The following is a 14396-nucleotide window of genomic DNA, read 5'->3' on the forward strand; positions in this document are numbered from 1 at the left end:
TAAATAAATACATTAAAAAAATGAATCAATAAATAAATGAATGAATAAATTCATACAAATGAATAAATAAATGAACAAATGAATAAATAAAATGGAAAATGAAATGGAAAAGTACATAAATATGGGAATACAAACGTAAATAAATACAGAAGCAAATTAAAACAGAAATATCAATTTGTGTCACATTTTATAAATTATTTAATGCCTAAATTAATTTTAATATTATTTTTGGTGCATTTAATGGCATATTAATTAATTTATTGAGTCATTTATTTATTTATTTTTGATTTTGGCAGTTCCTGTCCTCCATAAGAAGAAGGGTTTTAGACAGAAAAGGTGTTGCACATAAAATTCTATTAAAAGCTTATCTTTGACTCCCGCTGTGTTCTGCACAGTTGTCTAACAGAAGAGGAGTGAACTAAGAGCTGAGGAACATTTACATGACCTGCAAGTAATACTGTGAAATAGTTCGGTGTTACAGTAACAAACGTGGCAACATCACAGTTGCAACAAGACGACGGCTGTTGTTAATCAAGAAATAGTACTCATGTAATGCCACAAAATGTCGCTTTTACATTTCTGTTTGTGTACGGTCAAAACAAGAGATACAGCACATTGATTTGTGAGCTTTAGAGGTGTTGTTTTTGTTTTAACTTTAGAGAGCCAGACTAGCTGTTTCCCCCTGCTTCCAGTCTTGCTGGACTAACTAGGCTAATTGCCTCCAGGCTCCAGCTCCATACTTACCACACAGACATGAGATTGATATTGTTTTTGTCATCTAACTCTTGGAAAGAAAGCTAATATGTGTATTTCCCAAAATGTTGCACTATTCTTTTAAGTGTAAGGGATGGAAAGATAGATGTCAACACATGGCTATCACAATAGTTTAGTCATTACTTTTGATGACCATCCCTTTTATTTTGGTCTTTTTGTGCAAGGTAGCAGTCACAACATTACATTATTTAGTTTTACTTTGCTTGTTAAAGGCTCTACTTGAGATTTTAAAAACTTCCATAGTATCAAAAAAGACATCTGACTGTGAGGGGCTGAAAGCAACACTTTTAAGGCGCCAGTATTCTCTGTCAGAACTGCTTGTTGGACAGTCGAATAGCTTCTGAGACCCCCTTTCCCACGTTGGATAAGGGGGGGCTGTGTCTGACAATTTCTGTAACTTTCCGAAACCGACATTGCGACATTCACACCCACTTCCTGCCGTGATTGGCCAGGCATGCGGAGGTGAGGAAATAAGCAGGGTTTTCTCTCAGGCTTTCTCTTTTTATTTGTTGCACAACTATTTGTGGTACTTTTTGTATGTAAAACCGACTGTGCAACACTATGAATGTCTTCCAGGAGAGACTGTCTGAAAATGATGGCATCATCCCCACCTCTTATGCAATCAGAAAAATTTTGCATCATTTTAATCACATACAAAACTTCTACAGATAGTGGCTTTAAAATGCCTTCCTTCCCCACTATTTTTCTTTTCTTGCTTTCTTATCTCTACACCCCTCACTCCTTCCCTCCCTTTCTCTCCTCGCAGGTCCAGTCGATTGAGTCAAAGCTCGACTCCCTGCTCGACATCTATCGTCAGGTTTTGCGTAAAGGCTCGTCTTCAGCCCTCACGCTCTCCTCTCTGCCCCTGTTCGAGCTGGAACAGACCTCTGACTACCACTCCTCCGTCTTCAGCAAGGACCTGTCCTGCTCCACCCAGGTCAGCAGCAGCGGAGCGCCTCCCCCTGGTGGCTGCGACACACGCTCCTCCACCAACTCCCACCTCTCCCAGGGAGGACAGCTCATCATGGCGCCGCCCAACGAGCTCAACCTCAATCTCAATGCCTCCTCTTCTACACGTCCCTCCGGCCTTCCATCCTCCTCTTTCAGCCCGTCGCCACTGCCTCATCACCATCATCATCACCACCACCACCACCACCCTCATCATCCTCAGGCTCAGGCCACCACGCCTGAAAGTGGCACTGATGAGGCTGTGGGGAGCTCTCCACCCATCCTCACCCCAAATAGTACCAGCAGTGGTGGGGGCGGAGGAGTCGAAGATGGAGGGTTTCCTCTTCTGGCGAGGCTTCCACCACCACCCCCTCCCAGCCGAAGTGGGGGCCCGAACAACTTGCCACGAGCAACCTCCACAGAAGTGCCTCCCGACATGGAAGACTTTTGTGGAGGTTTAGGGATGCAGATGGAGGACAGCAGTGCTGGCCTTGGGTTGGGGCTGGGCAGACTGGGACAGCAGCAACAGGGCAGCACCAACAACAGTGGCAGGCTCAACCCTAAGGAGGAGGGCTCCTGGAGGAGACACATGAGCCTAGAGCTGCAGCCCCTGGTGCCACCAGCCCTGGGCTGCTACTCTGGCCCCAGTCAGATGGACCGAGGCTTGGGCAAATCCATGTCAGTGCAGGACCTGATGCATGCCCCAGGGACTGTCCAGGACGCCCACCACAGCCACAGCCTGTCATCTCCAAGCCCCAGTACAAGCAGTGACTCCCCCATTGGCTTCCACAGCTGTAGCCAAGACCCTGGGGGAGGAGGGGGTGGTGGTGGTATAGGCAGGAGCAGTGGAGGTGGATGGGGTGAAGAAGACCTCTTCATCAGTGACAGGGACATAGAGGCGCAGGGATTTGACTTCCTGTCACTGGGGACAGCTGAGGCCCACACCTACTCCTTAGAGCTCCTGAGGACAGGGAGCAGAGCAGGGGCAGGGCCCTGGGGCTCTAATCGTAGCCTGGCCAGCGGTCACGCATCCTCTCCCTCTGCTGGCAGCACCGAATTGCTGAACATGCCGCACATACGACTAAAATAAACTCGCCTACATGTTCAGAAGGCACACAAATCTCACCTCACAGAGACAGTTTTTATCCTTTTTTGGAGGGGTGTGGGAGGGTGGGAATATAACAATGGGTCTTTTTTTGTTTATTTTCATGTTGATCCATTTGATAAGAATCACAGTATTTTCATACAGGCTGATGACATGACATATTGCATGAGTTACTCTTTGTTTTAAAGTATGATTGACAAATCTGAGATAAAAGATGAAGGCTTGTATGATGGGAACGCAGACCCCCAAAACCTGAGACTTGGCCATTAAACAAAGCCAACTAAACTTGGTCCTGAAAGACAGCTGGATTATATGTGACCTAGACACAGCATAAGCATTGCATGTTTTCAGTCAAAGGAGCTGAGATTAGCAAGATACAGTTTACACTTAAACAAAGTAGGAAGGCATGAACACCTAACCAGAATACCACAGTTGTAATTAATGGGGAAAAAAATGGGCCTTAATACTTAAATGTGCCCACGTATACAAGATCCATTTCCTCTCTCCGATCACATGACAGGCTTCCATATTGAAGTGAATGTTACCTCACCATTGCCAAACTTTTCATTTTCAAACCCTGATAACCTCCTGAAGTTTATATCTTTAAATTATATAAATTCCTATCCTCAGCCAATGACTTTGGTTGCCCAAAAGATTTTCAAAAATACCACACACAAGGACCGTAACAGTGTACATGTAAGTGTTGGCTCCTAAAATACGGGTCTTTTTGCTGACTGTTTTCGAATGCAAGCAGATTATTTTAATGTATTCTTTCTACAGGCATCCATTGGTTTGCAATCATTTCCATACTGTAAATCAATTAGCAGACTCCTAAAATGTGCTTGAGTTATGTAATCCGTCACAGTGAACAACCGTCATTTTTGTCAGTGTTACACGATCATTGTGTGGTGTGTGTGCAGTTTAGCTTTGAAAAGTCTGCATTGTTTTACCGCATAACAATAAAGTCACTGTAACAGAAATTACTTGAAACAAGTAAGTTTGAAAAATCTGGTAACTGATTTGCATATCATACTGCCAACATCAGACAAAATATTTCAAAATTTCTAAAACACAGCATGTAGTGTCCAAGTGATTTGTAGCAAATAGGCTTAAACATGCAAAACCACAGGACTGGTCCTTTAATTTTTTTCCTTTAGTTAAACTCTGAATTGTCGGGTATCTTATTTTGGAACTCTTTGACATCCCCTGTTACTGAGGAGTACAGCAGAAAAGCCCAGAGAGAAAAGAGAAATGCCAGTGTTGCTGTAACTGCCAAATATTAAGATGCTTATCTATGTCACTTCTGCCAACAGTCAGCTGTAGTATGAAGTACACCACGTTCAAAGCACATACACGCATGTACACACCTGTAAATGCACAAGTACAGATAAGAATGCCCATTTACACACATAGCCAGCTGCATGTCACTACATGATCAGTATGCTGTGGAGGATATAGGTACAATCCAGAGGAAAGGAAAAGGAGCAGTTGTTTATTTTCAGATCAATTATGCACCGGTCGGCTGGTTTTCCAGCTGATGACAGCCATGGACTGAAACACATCTTGAATGTCATTTCTTGGTTTAAAAAACAGTTAGCTATTTCGTCAGAATACATGTGTCCTAGCAAAGAGCTTTGTTTTGGTTCCGGAACACTGAAAGAAATGTTCAGAAATTTTATTTTGTATTGCATTTGACTTTTTGCCGCCCTGTTTTTACATGAAAGGAAGATATTTAAATCATGGTTAATGTTTTTTTCCATACAGTGTAATGTGGGATTATTTTTGCTTCCTTGAAGTGGGCTCGCTGAAGAATGTATTGCTTACTTCATTATTAATATGAGCAGAATATCTATAGCTTGAACTGCTGAGCAGTGACATCAAAATGACTAATGACCAACTTCCTCTTCCTGTTGCATGGTACAGAATCAGGTGCATCAGGTAGGATTAATCGGTTCTCTCAAAGTTGTAGGAAAATAATTATAGCACCACAAGATGCAGGTAGATACTACCCATAAAGCATCCTAAGCCTCGGTGGTGAATAATCACCCTTAGCTAGCAGTACCTCAGTGAATTCTGAAGGACAATATCAAAGACTTGAATATGTGAAGGAGGCTTGGGGTCAGTTTGCTTTCAAGAAGTGGATTTTACTTTCCTTCAGATATTTAAATAGATTTTGCATGAAGAGGTTGTCATATTCAAACCTATCTATAACTGAGAATGAATGCCATGTCATTAAGACAAATCACTAGTTATGGTTCAAACTGATTGCATCGGAAGTAAAAAAGAAAAAAAAGAAGAAAAAAAGAAAAGACCCCAGCTCTGATACGAAGTCTACAAAATGTGCAGTACATACAATATATTGGTGCCTTGCTTTTGTGGTACATATTCATCTCCATATCTACAATTTCCTGAAAAGTGCATTAGGTTCCGCCAAACAGAAATGGTTGCACTGTCTTCATTTTCTCTCCTTGTAAATGTAATGACTTGAGGCATTTTACGTTTTTTTATTCAGACATCATTTTGCTACTGGGCATAAAACAGGCCTTTGACACGTTAACGTTCTGTCTCGTTTCTTTTAATTTATTTAAGTTATGTGCACATATTTACACATTAGTAATAATCTGAGTTAGATTTATGAAGCCTGTAATGTAATGAAAATGCAAGTGAACTTTTATTCTCATTCATCAATAAAGGAAATTGTATGAATAGTTTGGTTTTTGCTTTCTCTTCATCATTCACTGAAACAGTGAGGTTCTTCAGTAGTTCGGGTTCAGACTTGGCAATGATACCAGGAACAAAGACATACTGTTTAAACAATTTTACTTTTCTGAACATGTGCTCACAAATAACAGTGATTAAGGTGCATGAATTAAACAGTAACCTGTAACATTTAACAGTGCTACTGCAAGGGTGCCTAAGTCAAGCAGAGTGCTACGCAGGAAGATTACAGGTATCAGACAAAGAGTTTCTGAAGCTTGTTTCTCTAAGGTGCAAACAGGGAACATGCAAGCAGCCAACCTACCTCTGGCTAGTTAGCATATCTCCTTTAAAGCTAGAACACAGAGCATTACTTCAACAAAGACCTGGCAAAAGAACATCCCTGCCTTATTATTGGTGCTAAGCAGCTAAGTTTGTTGGTTAGATCAATGAGCAGCTTAATTCTAACTACAACAGCACACAACCAGAGAGCCGTAATGTAAATTTATTGTGTTGTTCTGCCACAAACGGAGTCACAATGAAACCTATATATACCAGTGTGGTAACATGTTAATCACTAACAGTGTGGTAGTTATTTTTTTTCCTTCGTCTGCTTTTGCGATGCATTGTGATAATAGACCAGACGCTGACTATGGTGTGCAGAAGGTGCGAGGTGCTAGTGTGTCTTCGGCCATGTTGATCTTTTGGGGCAGCAGCCCAGTACAACGTTCATTTGGCCTTCTGCGCCTTCTGTGCAGACTTTGTGATCTTACCGCTAGTGGGGGCTTTCTTTTCCACGCCTTTAATCACTCCCACTGCCACGGTCTGACGCATGTCACGGACCGCAAACCTCCCTGAGCAGGGATGATGGAAAGAACATTTTGTTATCTCTGGTTAAAATTTAATTATAATTCACAATCACCTTGAGTGAAACAACAAATTATATTAGTCACAGCTTGACCCACAAGCATAAATCCTGCTGCACGTAACTTACCCAGTGGTGGGTACTCAGAGAAGCTCTCCACACACATGGGCTTGCCGGGGATCATGTCCACAATGGCAGCATCTCCAGACTTCAGGGACTTGGGGTTGTCTTCAAGCTTCTTACCAGAGCGACGGTCAATCTTTTCCTTCAGCTCTGCAAACTTGCATGCGATGTGCGCAGTGTGGCAATCCAGCACGGGAGCGTAGCCAGCACTGATCTGACCAGGGTGGTTCAGGATAATCACCTGAACAAACGCAGAGACAGGTAAAAGCACATGCAGAAGCAGAGACTCATTAGCATGTTGATTTTTCGCAGCAGTGACGTTTAAGTCCGTATCCTTTTCAAAGCTAACTCCTGTATGCAGACCTGAGAGGTGAAGCTGGCTGTCTCTTGTGGTGGGTCGTTCCTGCTGTCTCCAGCCACGTTTCCACGGCGAATGTCCTTGACAGACACATTCTTGACATTAAAGCCCACATTGTCACCAGGCAGCGCCTCGGTCAGGGCCTCGTGGTGCATCTCCACAGACTTGACCTCAGTGGTCACGTTGATAGGGGCAAAGGTCACCACCATGCCAGGTTTCAGGATTCCGGTCTCTACTCTGCCCACTGGTACGGTCCCAATGCCTGGCAGAGAGGAAGATTAGCTTTAACTTAACTTTAGTCTCTAAGTCTGTAATGACAAGTGCTTGATAGCTAATTCAAGCTTCAACAGCATGCATGATGATTTCTATAACACAGTGCTCTGAAAAAACAGACAGACACTCACTTTAGGACGTAAGGAGCCTATGGGAATTCTTTCCAGACCTCATTCAGTTCTGCTCTTTTTGTCACACGGTGCTCTCATTCCCAAAATACTTTCAACATATAATCTGGTACCACAAAAACTTGATAATTGGAACACTTACATATCATCAGTTTGTTTCTACCACCTACAAATCACACAACTATCACCCTTACAGCCACTTACACCAACGCCGCCCTCACCTCCAATCTTGTAGACATCCTGCAGAGGCAGGCGGAGGGGCTTGTCAGTGGGGCGCGTAGGAGGCTGGATGGCATCCAGAGCCTCTAGCAGTGTGGTGCCTGAGGCATTACCATCTTTACGGTTGATCTTCCAGCCCTTGAACCAGGTCATCTGTGGAAAGGCAGGTTTACCGCAACGTCAATTTTCTGTATTTGGAATTGGCAACAGCAGGGCGCAACTACACAGCCGCGGCTCCCACCTACCTCCATTTCTACCAGCCTGTAATCTACAGGCTGCTGCTATCTATTTAGTATGAGCTCACCACACACAGCTAAATAGATTGGGTTGTAGCTTAAAATAGAGGAAATGGTTAGCAATGGTATAGCATGTTTTGCTAGCTAGTATCATAAAGGTTTATTGTATTGTTATAAACTTTGAATGCAGTGGCAAAAAGCTGTGCACATTCATGAGTGACAGATGCCCTCCCTCTCCTTGCTGCTACCGCTGTGTTTACATTGAAGACAATTGAGGCGTGGCAGCAACCACTCACTGTCTGAAAGCACCTTTAGACTTTTCAAACTAATTAGCAGAGGAAGACTGAAATCACAGTGAAGTTGCACAATTTCATATCTAAATATGTAAAACTCACTTTAGATGTAACTCTAAAAATATGGGGTTTATGTGAGGACACACTATCCTTATTAATTATGTATCTGTAAATGCTGTCAACATATCATTATACTTTGGGTCTCACAGCAGACTCACATTAGGGCTGGGTTCCAGCATGTTGTCTCCATTCCAGCCAGAGATGGGCACGAAGGCCACAGTGTCAGAGTTGTAGCCAATCTTCTTGATGTAAGTGCTGACTTCCTTCACAATCTCCTCGTAGCGCTTCTGGCTATAGTTGGGCTCAGTGGAATCCATCTTGTTGATTCCCACAATGAGCTGCTTCACTCCCAGGGTGTAGGCAAGCAGGGCGTGTTCGCGAGTTTGCCCGTTCTTTGAGATGCCAGCTTCAAACTCGCCCACTCCTGCAGCCACGATCAGCACAGCACAGTCGGCCTGAAAGGAGTGAGGAGAGAGAAATGTGACAAAGTCTTTCCTTCTCAAGTACTTTTCTCTCTCTATCATGCATTTTTTTTTAATTTTCTACTCTTCTACCCATTCTCCCTCTACCTGAGAAGTCCCAGTGATCATGTTCTTGATGAAGTCCCTGTGTCCTGGAGCATCAATGATGGTGACGTAGTACTTGCTGGTCTCAAACTTCCAAAGAGAGATGTCAATGGTGATGCCGCGCTCACGCTCTGCCTTCAGCTTGTCCAAAACCCAGGCGTATTTGAAGGAACCCTTTCCCATCTAGGGTATGTGGAAGGGAAAGTACGACATGTAACATTTACTTACATTGCAGCATCTTTTGCTATAACTGCAAAAAACTGTACCATGCATGGTCCCAGATCCAATCAAACTCTTAATAAACTTGTACTACGTGCAGGCTGGCATCTTCATTACGCTCTACGGGACAATTCTATAATATTTTCATGTCTGAGTAATCCTTCTGAGTCCCTACTACATGATGGTAGTGGAAGTCATAAATCTCAGTACTGTAGATTGCATTACATTTACCTCATAGCCACCATAGGAAGGACTTACTCTGTATAAAAGTTCCGACAGTCAGTATCCGTTCATTAATTTCCAGTAGGGATGCCCCATTCACGTTTTTTTGCCACCTATACCAATTGCTGATCGTCTATGAGCCATATCAGCCGATACACGGTATCCTATTTTTATTAATAGCAGCTGGTATAGCAGTATTATAGGTCGGTTTGACTGCTTTGTAGTGTGTTTTCAACTTTCATGTGTGCTCTAGGTCCGATGGCAATGAGCATAAATTATGAAAAAGAATTCACCTCATGTAATTAGAAAACAGTGACAAGATACAAACTTGGGATTCAACGTGCCCATTATAAATTCCTTAAGACACCCAACAATGAACTGATTAATAAACTTGTGCAATTAATTTGCAAGTTATGTAGTCCAGTTATGTGCCGACCAAAAGTCACTGAAAGTCATCCTGACAACTGGCGTACAACTGTTTTGCTTGGAATTTGGAGAAAGTAGCTGCAGGCTATGTAGGCTACAGATAAAGCTAAATTTACAACCACCACTTTTCCCAAATGTTTTAGCAAACCAATGAAATGTTTTTTTGTGCTAAATGCTGACAAAGGTATTGCAAAACCACCTAATAGTACAGTAACATGACACAAATTACACAGAACAAGATACCGTTGCACTATAACACCTGTGCAGCAAGGTACAGTTACACAGTAGAAAAGCAAGTGAGAACCATATGAGTCATACCTCGGCAGCTTCCTTCTCAAACTTCTCAATTGTTCTCTTGTCAATGCCCCCACACTTGTAGATCAGGTGGCCGGTGGTGGTGGACTTGCCTGAATCAACATGTCCTATTACCACAATGTTTATGTGGAGCTTCTCCTTCCCCATAGCAGCTCACCCTGGAAGATACTGTGAGATCCCAGCAAACAAGAATCAACAACATGAAGTAAATGAGACAAATAACCCAGACCTGTGCAGAACTATCACTCATTCATAGACATCTACACCAGGATTGTACTTGCAGTTTGGGTCCATAAAACATAGTAATTGTCTAAGCAGCGATAGATGTTGAAGCCACTGTTGCAAGAGTGTAGAGAGAAGACAAACACACTTCCATTGTACATACTGAATAACGGCACAGTAATTAACCTGTGTGTAAGTGGTTGAGTTTCTATAACTCTGATTGTAACTGAACAAAGATAATCTCAAATTTTTCCTCTTACCTGTAGTGCTATTTATCCACCTAGATTGTTTTGGTGTGAGTTGCCGAGTTTTGGAGGTATCGGCCGTAGAGATGTCTGCCTTTTTTGAACATAATGGAACTATATGGCACTCGGCTTGTGGGGCTCAAAGCAGCAAAAAAATACATTTGAAAAACTCAACACCAATGCCTCTTTTCAGAAACCGACCCGGTGACTCAAGATCATCCACAGATTTGTTGTGAGCAGTTTCATTTAGGAACTATTTTCTTTCTACAGATAGATCCTACATGAAATGAAAATTATATTCAAGAAAGGCCGACATCTCTACGTCTCTATATCTCCAAAACTCGGCAACTCACACCAAAACAATCTGGATGGATAAATAGCACTACAGGTACGAGGAAAAATATGTATTTTTGATTTTGGGGTGAACTCTCCCTGTCCCCTGTCAGAACTAGAGGGAGCATTAACTGTTTACCCCACGTATTCATTCAAAACATATTAAATGGTCCAAAATCATATAGTATTTCACTAGCAACCGTTTTAACGTAGTAGTTTCTGCACACTTGTTAAATGATAACATTAAATTTGGTCAATAACGTTACATTCAAACTTTTTGCAAACAGGCTACCAGCCCAATAATGCTACCAGCTCTCAACTTCTCTAGTGTATAATGATATGAAGGAAATTTCCTTAGAGGGCCCTAATGTGGGTGTCAGATGAAGTACAGTTCATACACATGTCACACTTGGGGTCACTTGCAACCCAAGAAATGAAACGACCTCTGTGTCTCTAGCATTAGTTCATTTTGCTGTCTGCTGCAGTAGACCCATAACAACAGCTGTGTGAATAGGAAGACCCTTTGCTTAGACACTCAAGGACAGTAGATTGCATTCTCTGTCTCAGACGTAGATGTAACAGACTGTCTCCCCTTAAAATTTAATACATGTGACCTCCTAATTCCAACGTGACTTAGGCAAGCATTAGAATTCACATATTTAGGCTAGAAAAACATAACCAAGAGTTGACTAGCTTACAAAAAATTTCCTTCACAAATGATCTGATGATAGTTCCAAATGGCGATAAGCCTTTAAGCCCTTAATGAACAAATGGAATAATTAACTAATGTTAAATCTACTTGCAAAACCCCCGACATGGAGACAACTCTGTTGTAAAGTTTGCGGATGACACCACCATCATCGGCCAGATTTCATACAATGATGAATATTCATATCGGGAGGAAATCGACATTTTTGCAGAGTGGTGCACAGAGAACAACCTACTGCTCAATGTCGGCAAAACCAAAGAGCAGATCGTTGATTTTAGGAAAAAGAAGACACACACCCCTGTCTACATCAGTGTAGCAAGTGAATAGTTTTAGGTTCCTGGGAATCAGCATCACAGAGAACCTGATATGGTCCTCTCACATCTCCACCCCGGTCAAGAAAGCTCAGAAATCGCTGTATTTCTTAAGGAAACTTCAGAAGGCAAAATTCCTGTGCCAAGTTCTTATTAGCTTTTACAGAGGAGCAATAGAAAGCATCCTGACTGGAAACATCACAAACTGGCGTGGGATGTGCACGGCCCAGGACAGAAGTGCTCTGCTGTGATTAAAACCGCTCAGAAGATCATTGGTACCAACCTACCGAGCAGCAGAGATATCGGTGAGGAGAGGTGCCTCAGAGCCCAGAGGATACTAAAAGACAGCACCCACCCAGCCACAGCCTGTTCACCCTGCTGCCGTCTGGAAAGAGATACAGAAGTACCCGCTGTCGTACTACCAGACTACAGAGCAGCTTCTTTCCTCAGGCTGCGAGAATTCATCCTCAGCACTCCACCATGTAAAATAGCTATTATTTCTGACTTATTATTTATTCACTAATCTACTGTATATAATTTTTGTACATAACATTTGTTTTTGAGTAACATAAAGGGAACTACGATCAAAATCTCCTTATACAACGATGTGTTGTAAAATTATCAATAAATATATCTTGTAAAATCTCTAAGTGTAACGTTATGAAAGACAGAAAGGCCCTAAACCTTCTTTCTTTACTGGATTTGTTTATGCTGATTATTGAGTAGGACCCTCACCCTTTGCGAATTTTTATTGATTTCATGGATGAGCCTGTTCTTTTCTGTTTATTTTATTGTCTTCTTTATTACGTTGAGTACTTCTTTAGTACTGTTCAACATAAATGCATAGGAGAATGAGTTTTTCAAGTACACCTATACATACAAGTTTGCGCCACAATTGTATGTAGCACCTTGTCATATCCAGCAAACTGGGTTACTTCTCTGAGCAGATTCTGAAACTTTAGCTAATCGAGATATTTTCAATAAACTAGCTAGCCTTAGCTATATTTCTGCCGTTTCGCGCCAACGCCTACCTCGTCATAGAGAACTCAGACAACTGGCAAACTAACTTATCTGTTAATTTAATAATAAGTATATTAACGGTATAGTTACATAACGTTACATAATGGGACTTTATCTTTCTTTTTTGCGTAATTGTATCATGAGCAAAGCTAACGTCAACATTAACCTTAAGCAAAATTGGCACATGGAATCATTCAGTGACTCCCTTCTCAGAAAGGCTTTCATTAAACATTTTAATGAAAAATATATATTCAAAATTTTAATTTTTTTGGTCAAAATACTATATTGGATCTATCTTTCCCCTTACCGTTTGCTTTCTGCTTTGTGTAGATAATTAGTGCTAGTCGATAAAACCCGCGACCAGTGTTGCCAACTTTTTTCCAATGAAAGTAACTGCACAGCCTGCACTAGCTCCAAATGTCGCCAGATGACGTCATACCCTATTTTGCATGTTCATGACGCCATCATGCATTCATTTGCATACAGCAGTGCAGTGAGGGAGAGATCACTTTAATTTAAGACATATAAAACGTAGATAGAGAAATCTTTGGCCAAATTATCATAAACTCACTATGGGGACATCGCGTATCTGAAGTAAAAAAAGTTTTTAAAAATTAAAAAAAATCTTAAAAACATCCTCAAAGAGAGAGTGACAGAGATAGAGAGATCCGGAGGGAAAGAGTGAAGCTGCCCCACGCGCCGCACAGCGCGAGACGAGCGGAAGAGAGACGCTGCTGGCAGAAGAGCCGCAGCACGCATGGGAATGAATTACAATATGACATATTTGAATATATTTCTCGTCTTTTCTCTGATGGTCTGAATAAGTCGCTAAATTTATATTTTGTAAATGAAAAAAAAACACAGGTATCGTACACTGTTTACTGCTCTGTTCATATCACGAGATATTAAAAGAAAAAGCCAAAACCTCGACGAGATGTTTGTATTTGTTCGTATCTTCAGAGACAACCACACTACACACAGCAACATCACAGGACCACAGTCCTTCCACCTGCTGATCGTATGATGATTACGGCTCATATATGTGGCTTTGACGTGCCAGCACAAAATGATCCCAGTGCACATAAATCTCCTTCAGTTTATCTGAATCTCCTAATGAAATAAGTTTGCATGTGGTAAAAAAAAGTCAGTAAAAAGACATTTATGCCCGCCACTGCCAATGAACGGGCAATGACCAAAACTGGGGGCGTTTTAGAAATGCCTCCATGTCTCAGCCTCCACCTTGCACTGTTTATTTTACAGTGGAGATTCCCGCATGACTGTCAAGTGGACTGTTTCTCCGCTGAAACTGCGCCATACAGGCCTAGCCAGCTACATGGTGCCAATCCACACCCCTCCGCACTTTTTGGCACCGCTCGCCTTGATCAAATCACCATGACATCAAAGCCAAACAGCGTTAAACTATCAATTTCGATTCTTGCATTGCACTTATATAACAGCTATTACAAACGTCCCTGGAAGTACCAGCCCTTTGCAACATGCCTGTTCCAGGATGCTGACACAACACATGTTAGTTGTTATTGTGTTACACTGGAAAATGCCCTATAACATACCTTTGCTTCCTGCTTTCAGAGGTGCGTTCACTGGCTCACTGCGGTGATACAGGAGATGCTGCCTGCTGTGCTGAACTTCAAACGCGTCATTTACTGAAATTACGAGGTTTGGCCACAAGGTGGAGTGCTGCAACAACACAGAAATGAACTAGCGCTGC

General features: G+C 42.1%; 2 protein-coding genes across 14 annotated transcripts in view; one reads left to right on the forward strand and one right to left on the reverse strand.

The window, feature by feature from the left end:
• kcnq5b (potassium voltage-gated channel, KQT-like subfamily, member 5b) overlaps positions 1-5535 on the forward strand; it is a 125586-nt gene extending 120051 nt beyond the window's left edge. For all 12 annotated transcript variants that reach the window (XM_044190765.1, XM_044190775.1, XM_044190763.1 and 9 more), the window contains one exon: positions 1541-5535. In XM_044190765.1, coding sequence (XP_044046700.1) covers positions 1541-2812 — 1272 coding nt within the window. In that variant the 3' untranslated portion in view covers positions 2813-5535. The remainder of the gene's footprint in view (positions 1-1540) is intronic.
• Positions 5536-5630: 95 nt separating this feature from the next.
• On the reverse strand, positions 5631-14370 carry LOC122873707 (elongation factor 1-alpha 1). Of its 2 annotated transcripts, none has more exons than XM_044190782.1 (8): positions 14239-14370; positions 9831-9995; positions 8649-8828; positions 8238-8534; positions 7493-7643; positions 6876-7132; positions 6519-6753; positions 5631-6378 (listed from the first exon to the last, which is right to left on the reverse strand). In XM_044190782.1, exons 2-8 carry the CDS (start codon positions 9972-9974, stop codon positions 6254-6256), a joined length of 1389 nt encoding a protein of 462 aa, XP_044046717.1. In that variant the 5' UTR covers positions 9975-9995; positions 14239-14370; the 3' UTR covers positions 5631-6253. The 2 variants fall into 2 exon arrangements, with proteins under 2 accessions (XP_044046717.1, XP_044046720.1); XM_044190785.1 differs by lacking the exon at positions 14239-14370 and adding an exon at positions 12975-13123.
• Positions 14371-14396: the final 26 nt, after the last annotated feature.

The sequence above is a fragment of the Siniperca chuatsi genome, linkage group LG3 (assembly GCF_020085105.1).
Source record: "Siniperca chuatsi isolate FFG_IHB_CAS linkage group LG3, ASM2008510v1, whole genome shotgun sequence".
In the NCBI taxonomy this organism is placed as follows: domain Eukaryota; kingdom Metazoa; phylum Chordata; class Actinopteri; order Centrarchiformes; family Sinipercidae; genus Siniperca; species Siniperca chuatsi.

Bases quoted from the DNA above. Each gene is read 5' to 3' on its own strand.
- LOC122873707 (XM_044190782.1), bottom strand. From the start codon at position 9,974: ATGGGGAAGGAGAAGCTCCACATAAACATTGTGGTAATAGGACATGTT. The intron at 7,644-8,237 runs GTGAGTCTGCTG...GCCTTTCCACAG, and splicing joins TGCTGGAACCCAGCCCTAAT to ATGACCTGGTTCAAGGGCTG. The intron at 6,379-6,518 runs GTAAGTTACGTG...ATCCCTGCTCAG, and splicing joins CTCTGAGTACCCACCACTGG to GGAGGTTTGCGGTCCGTGAC.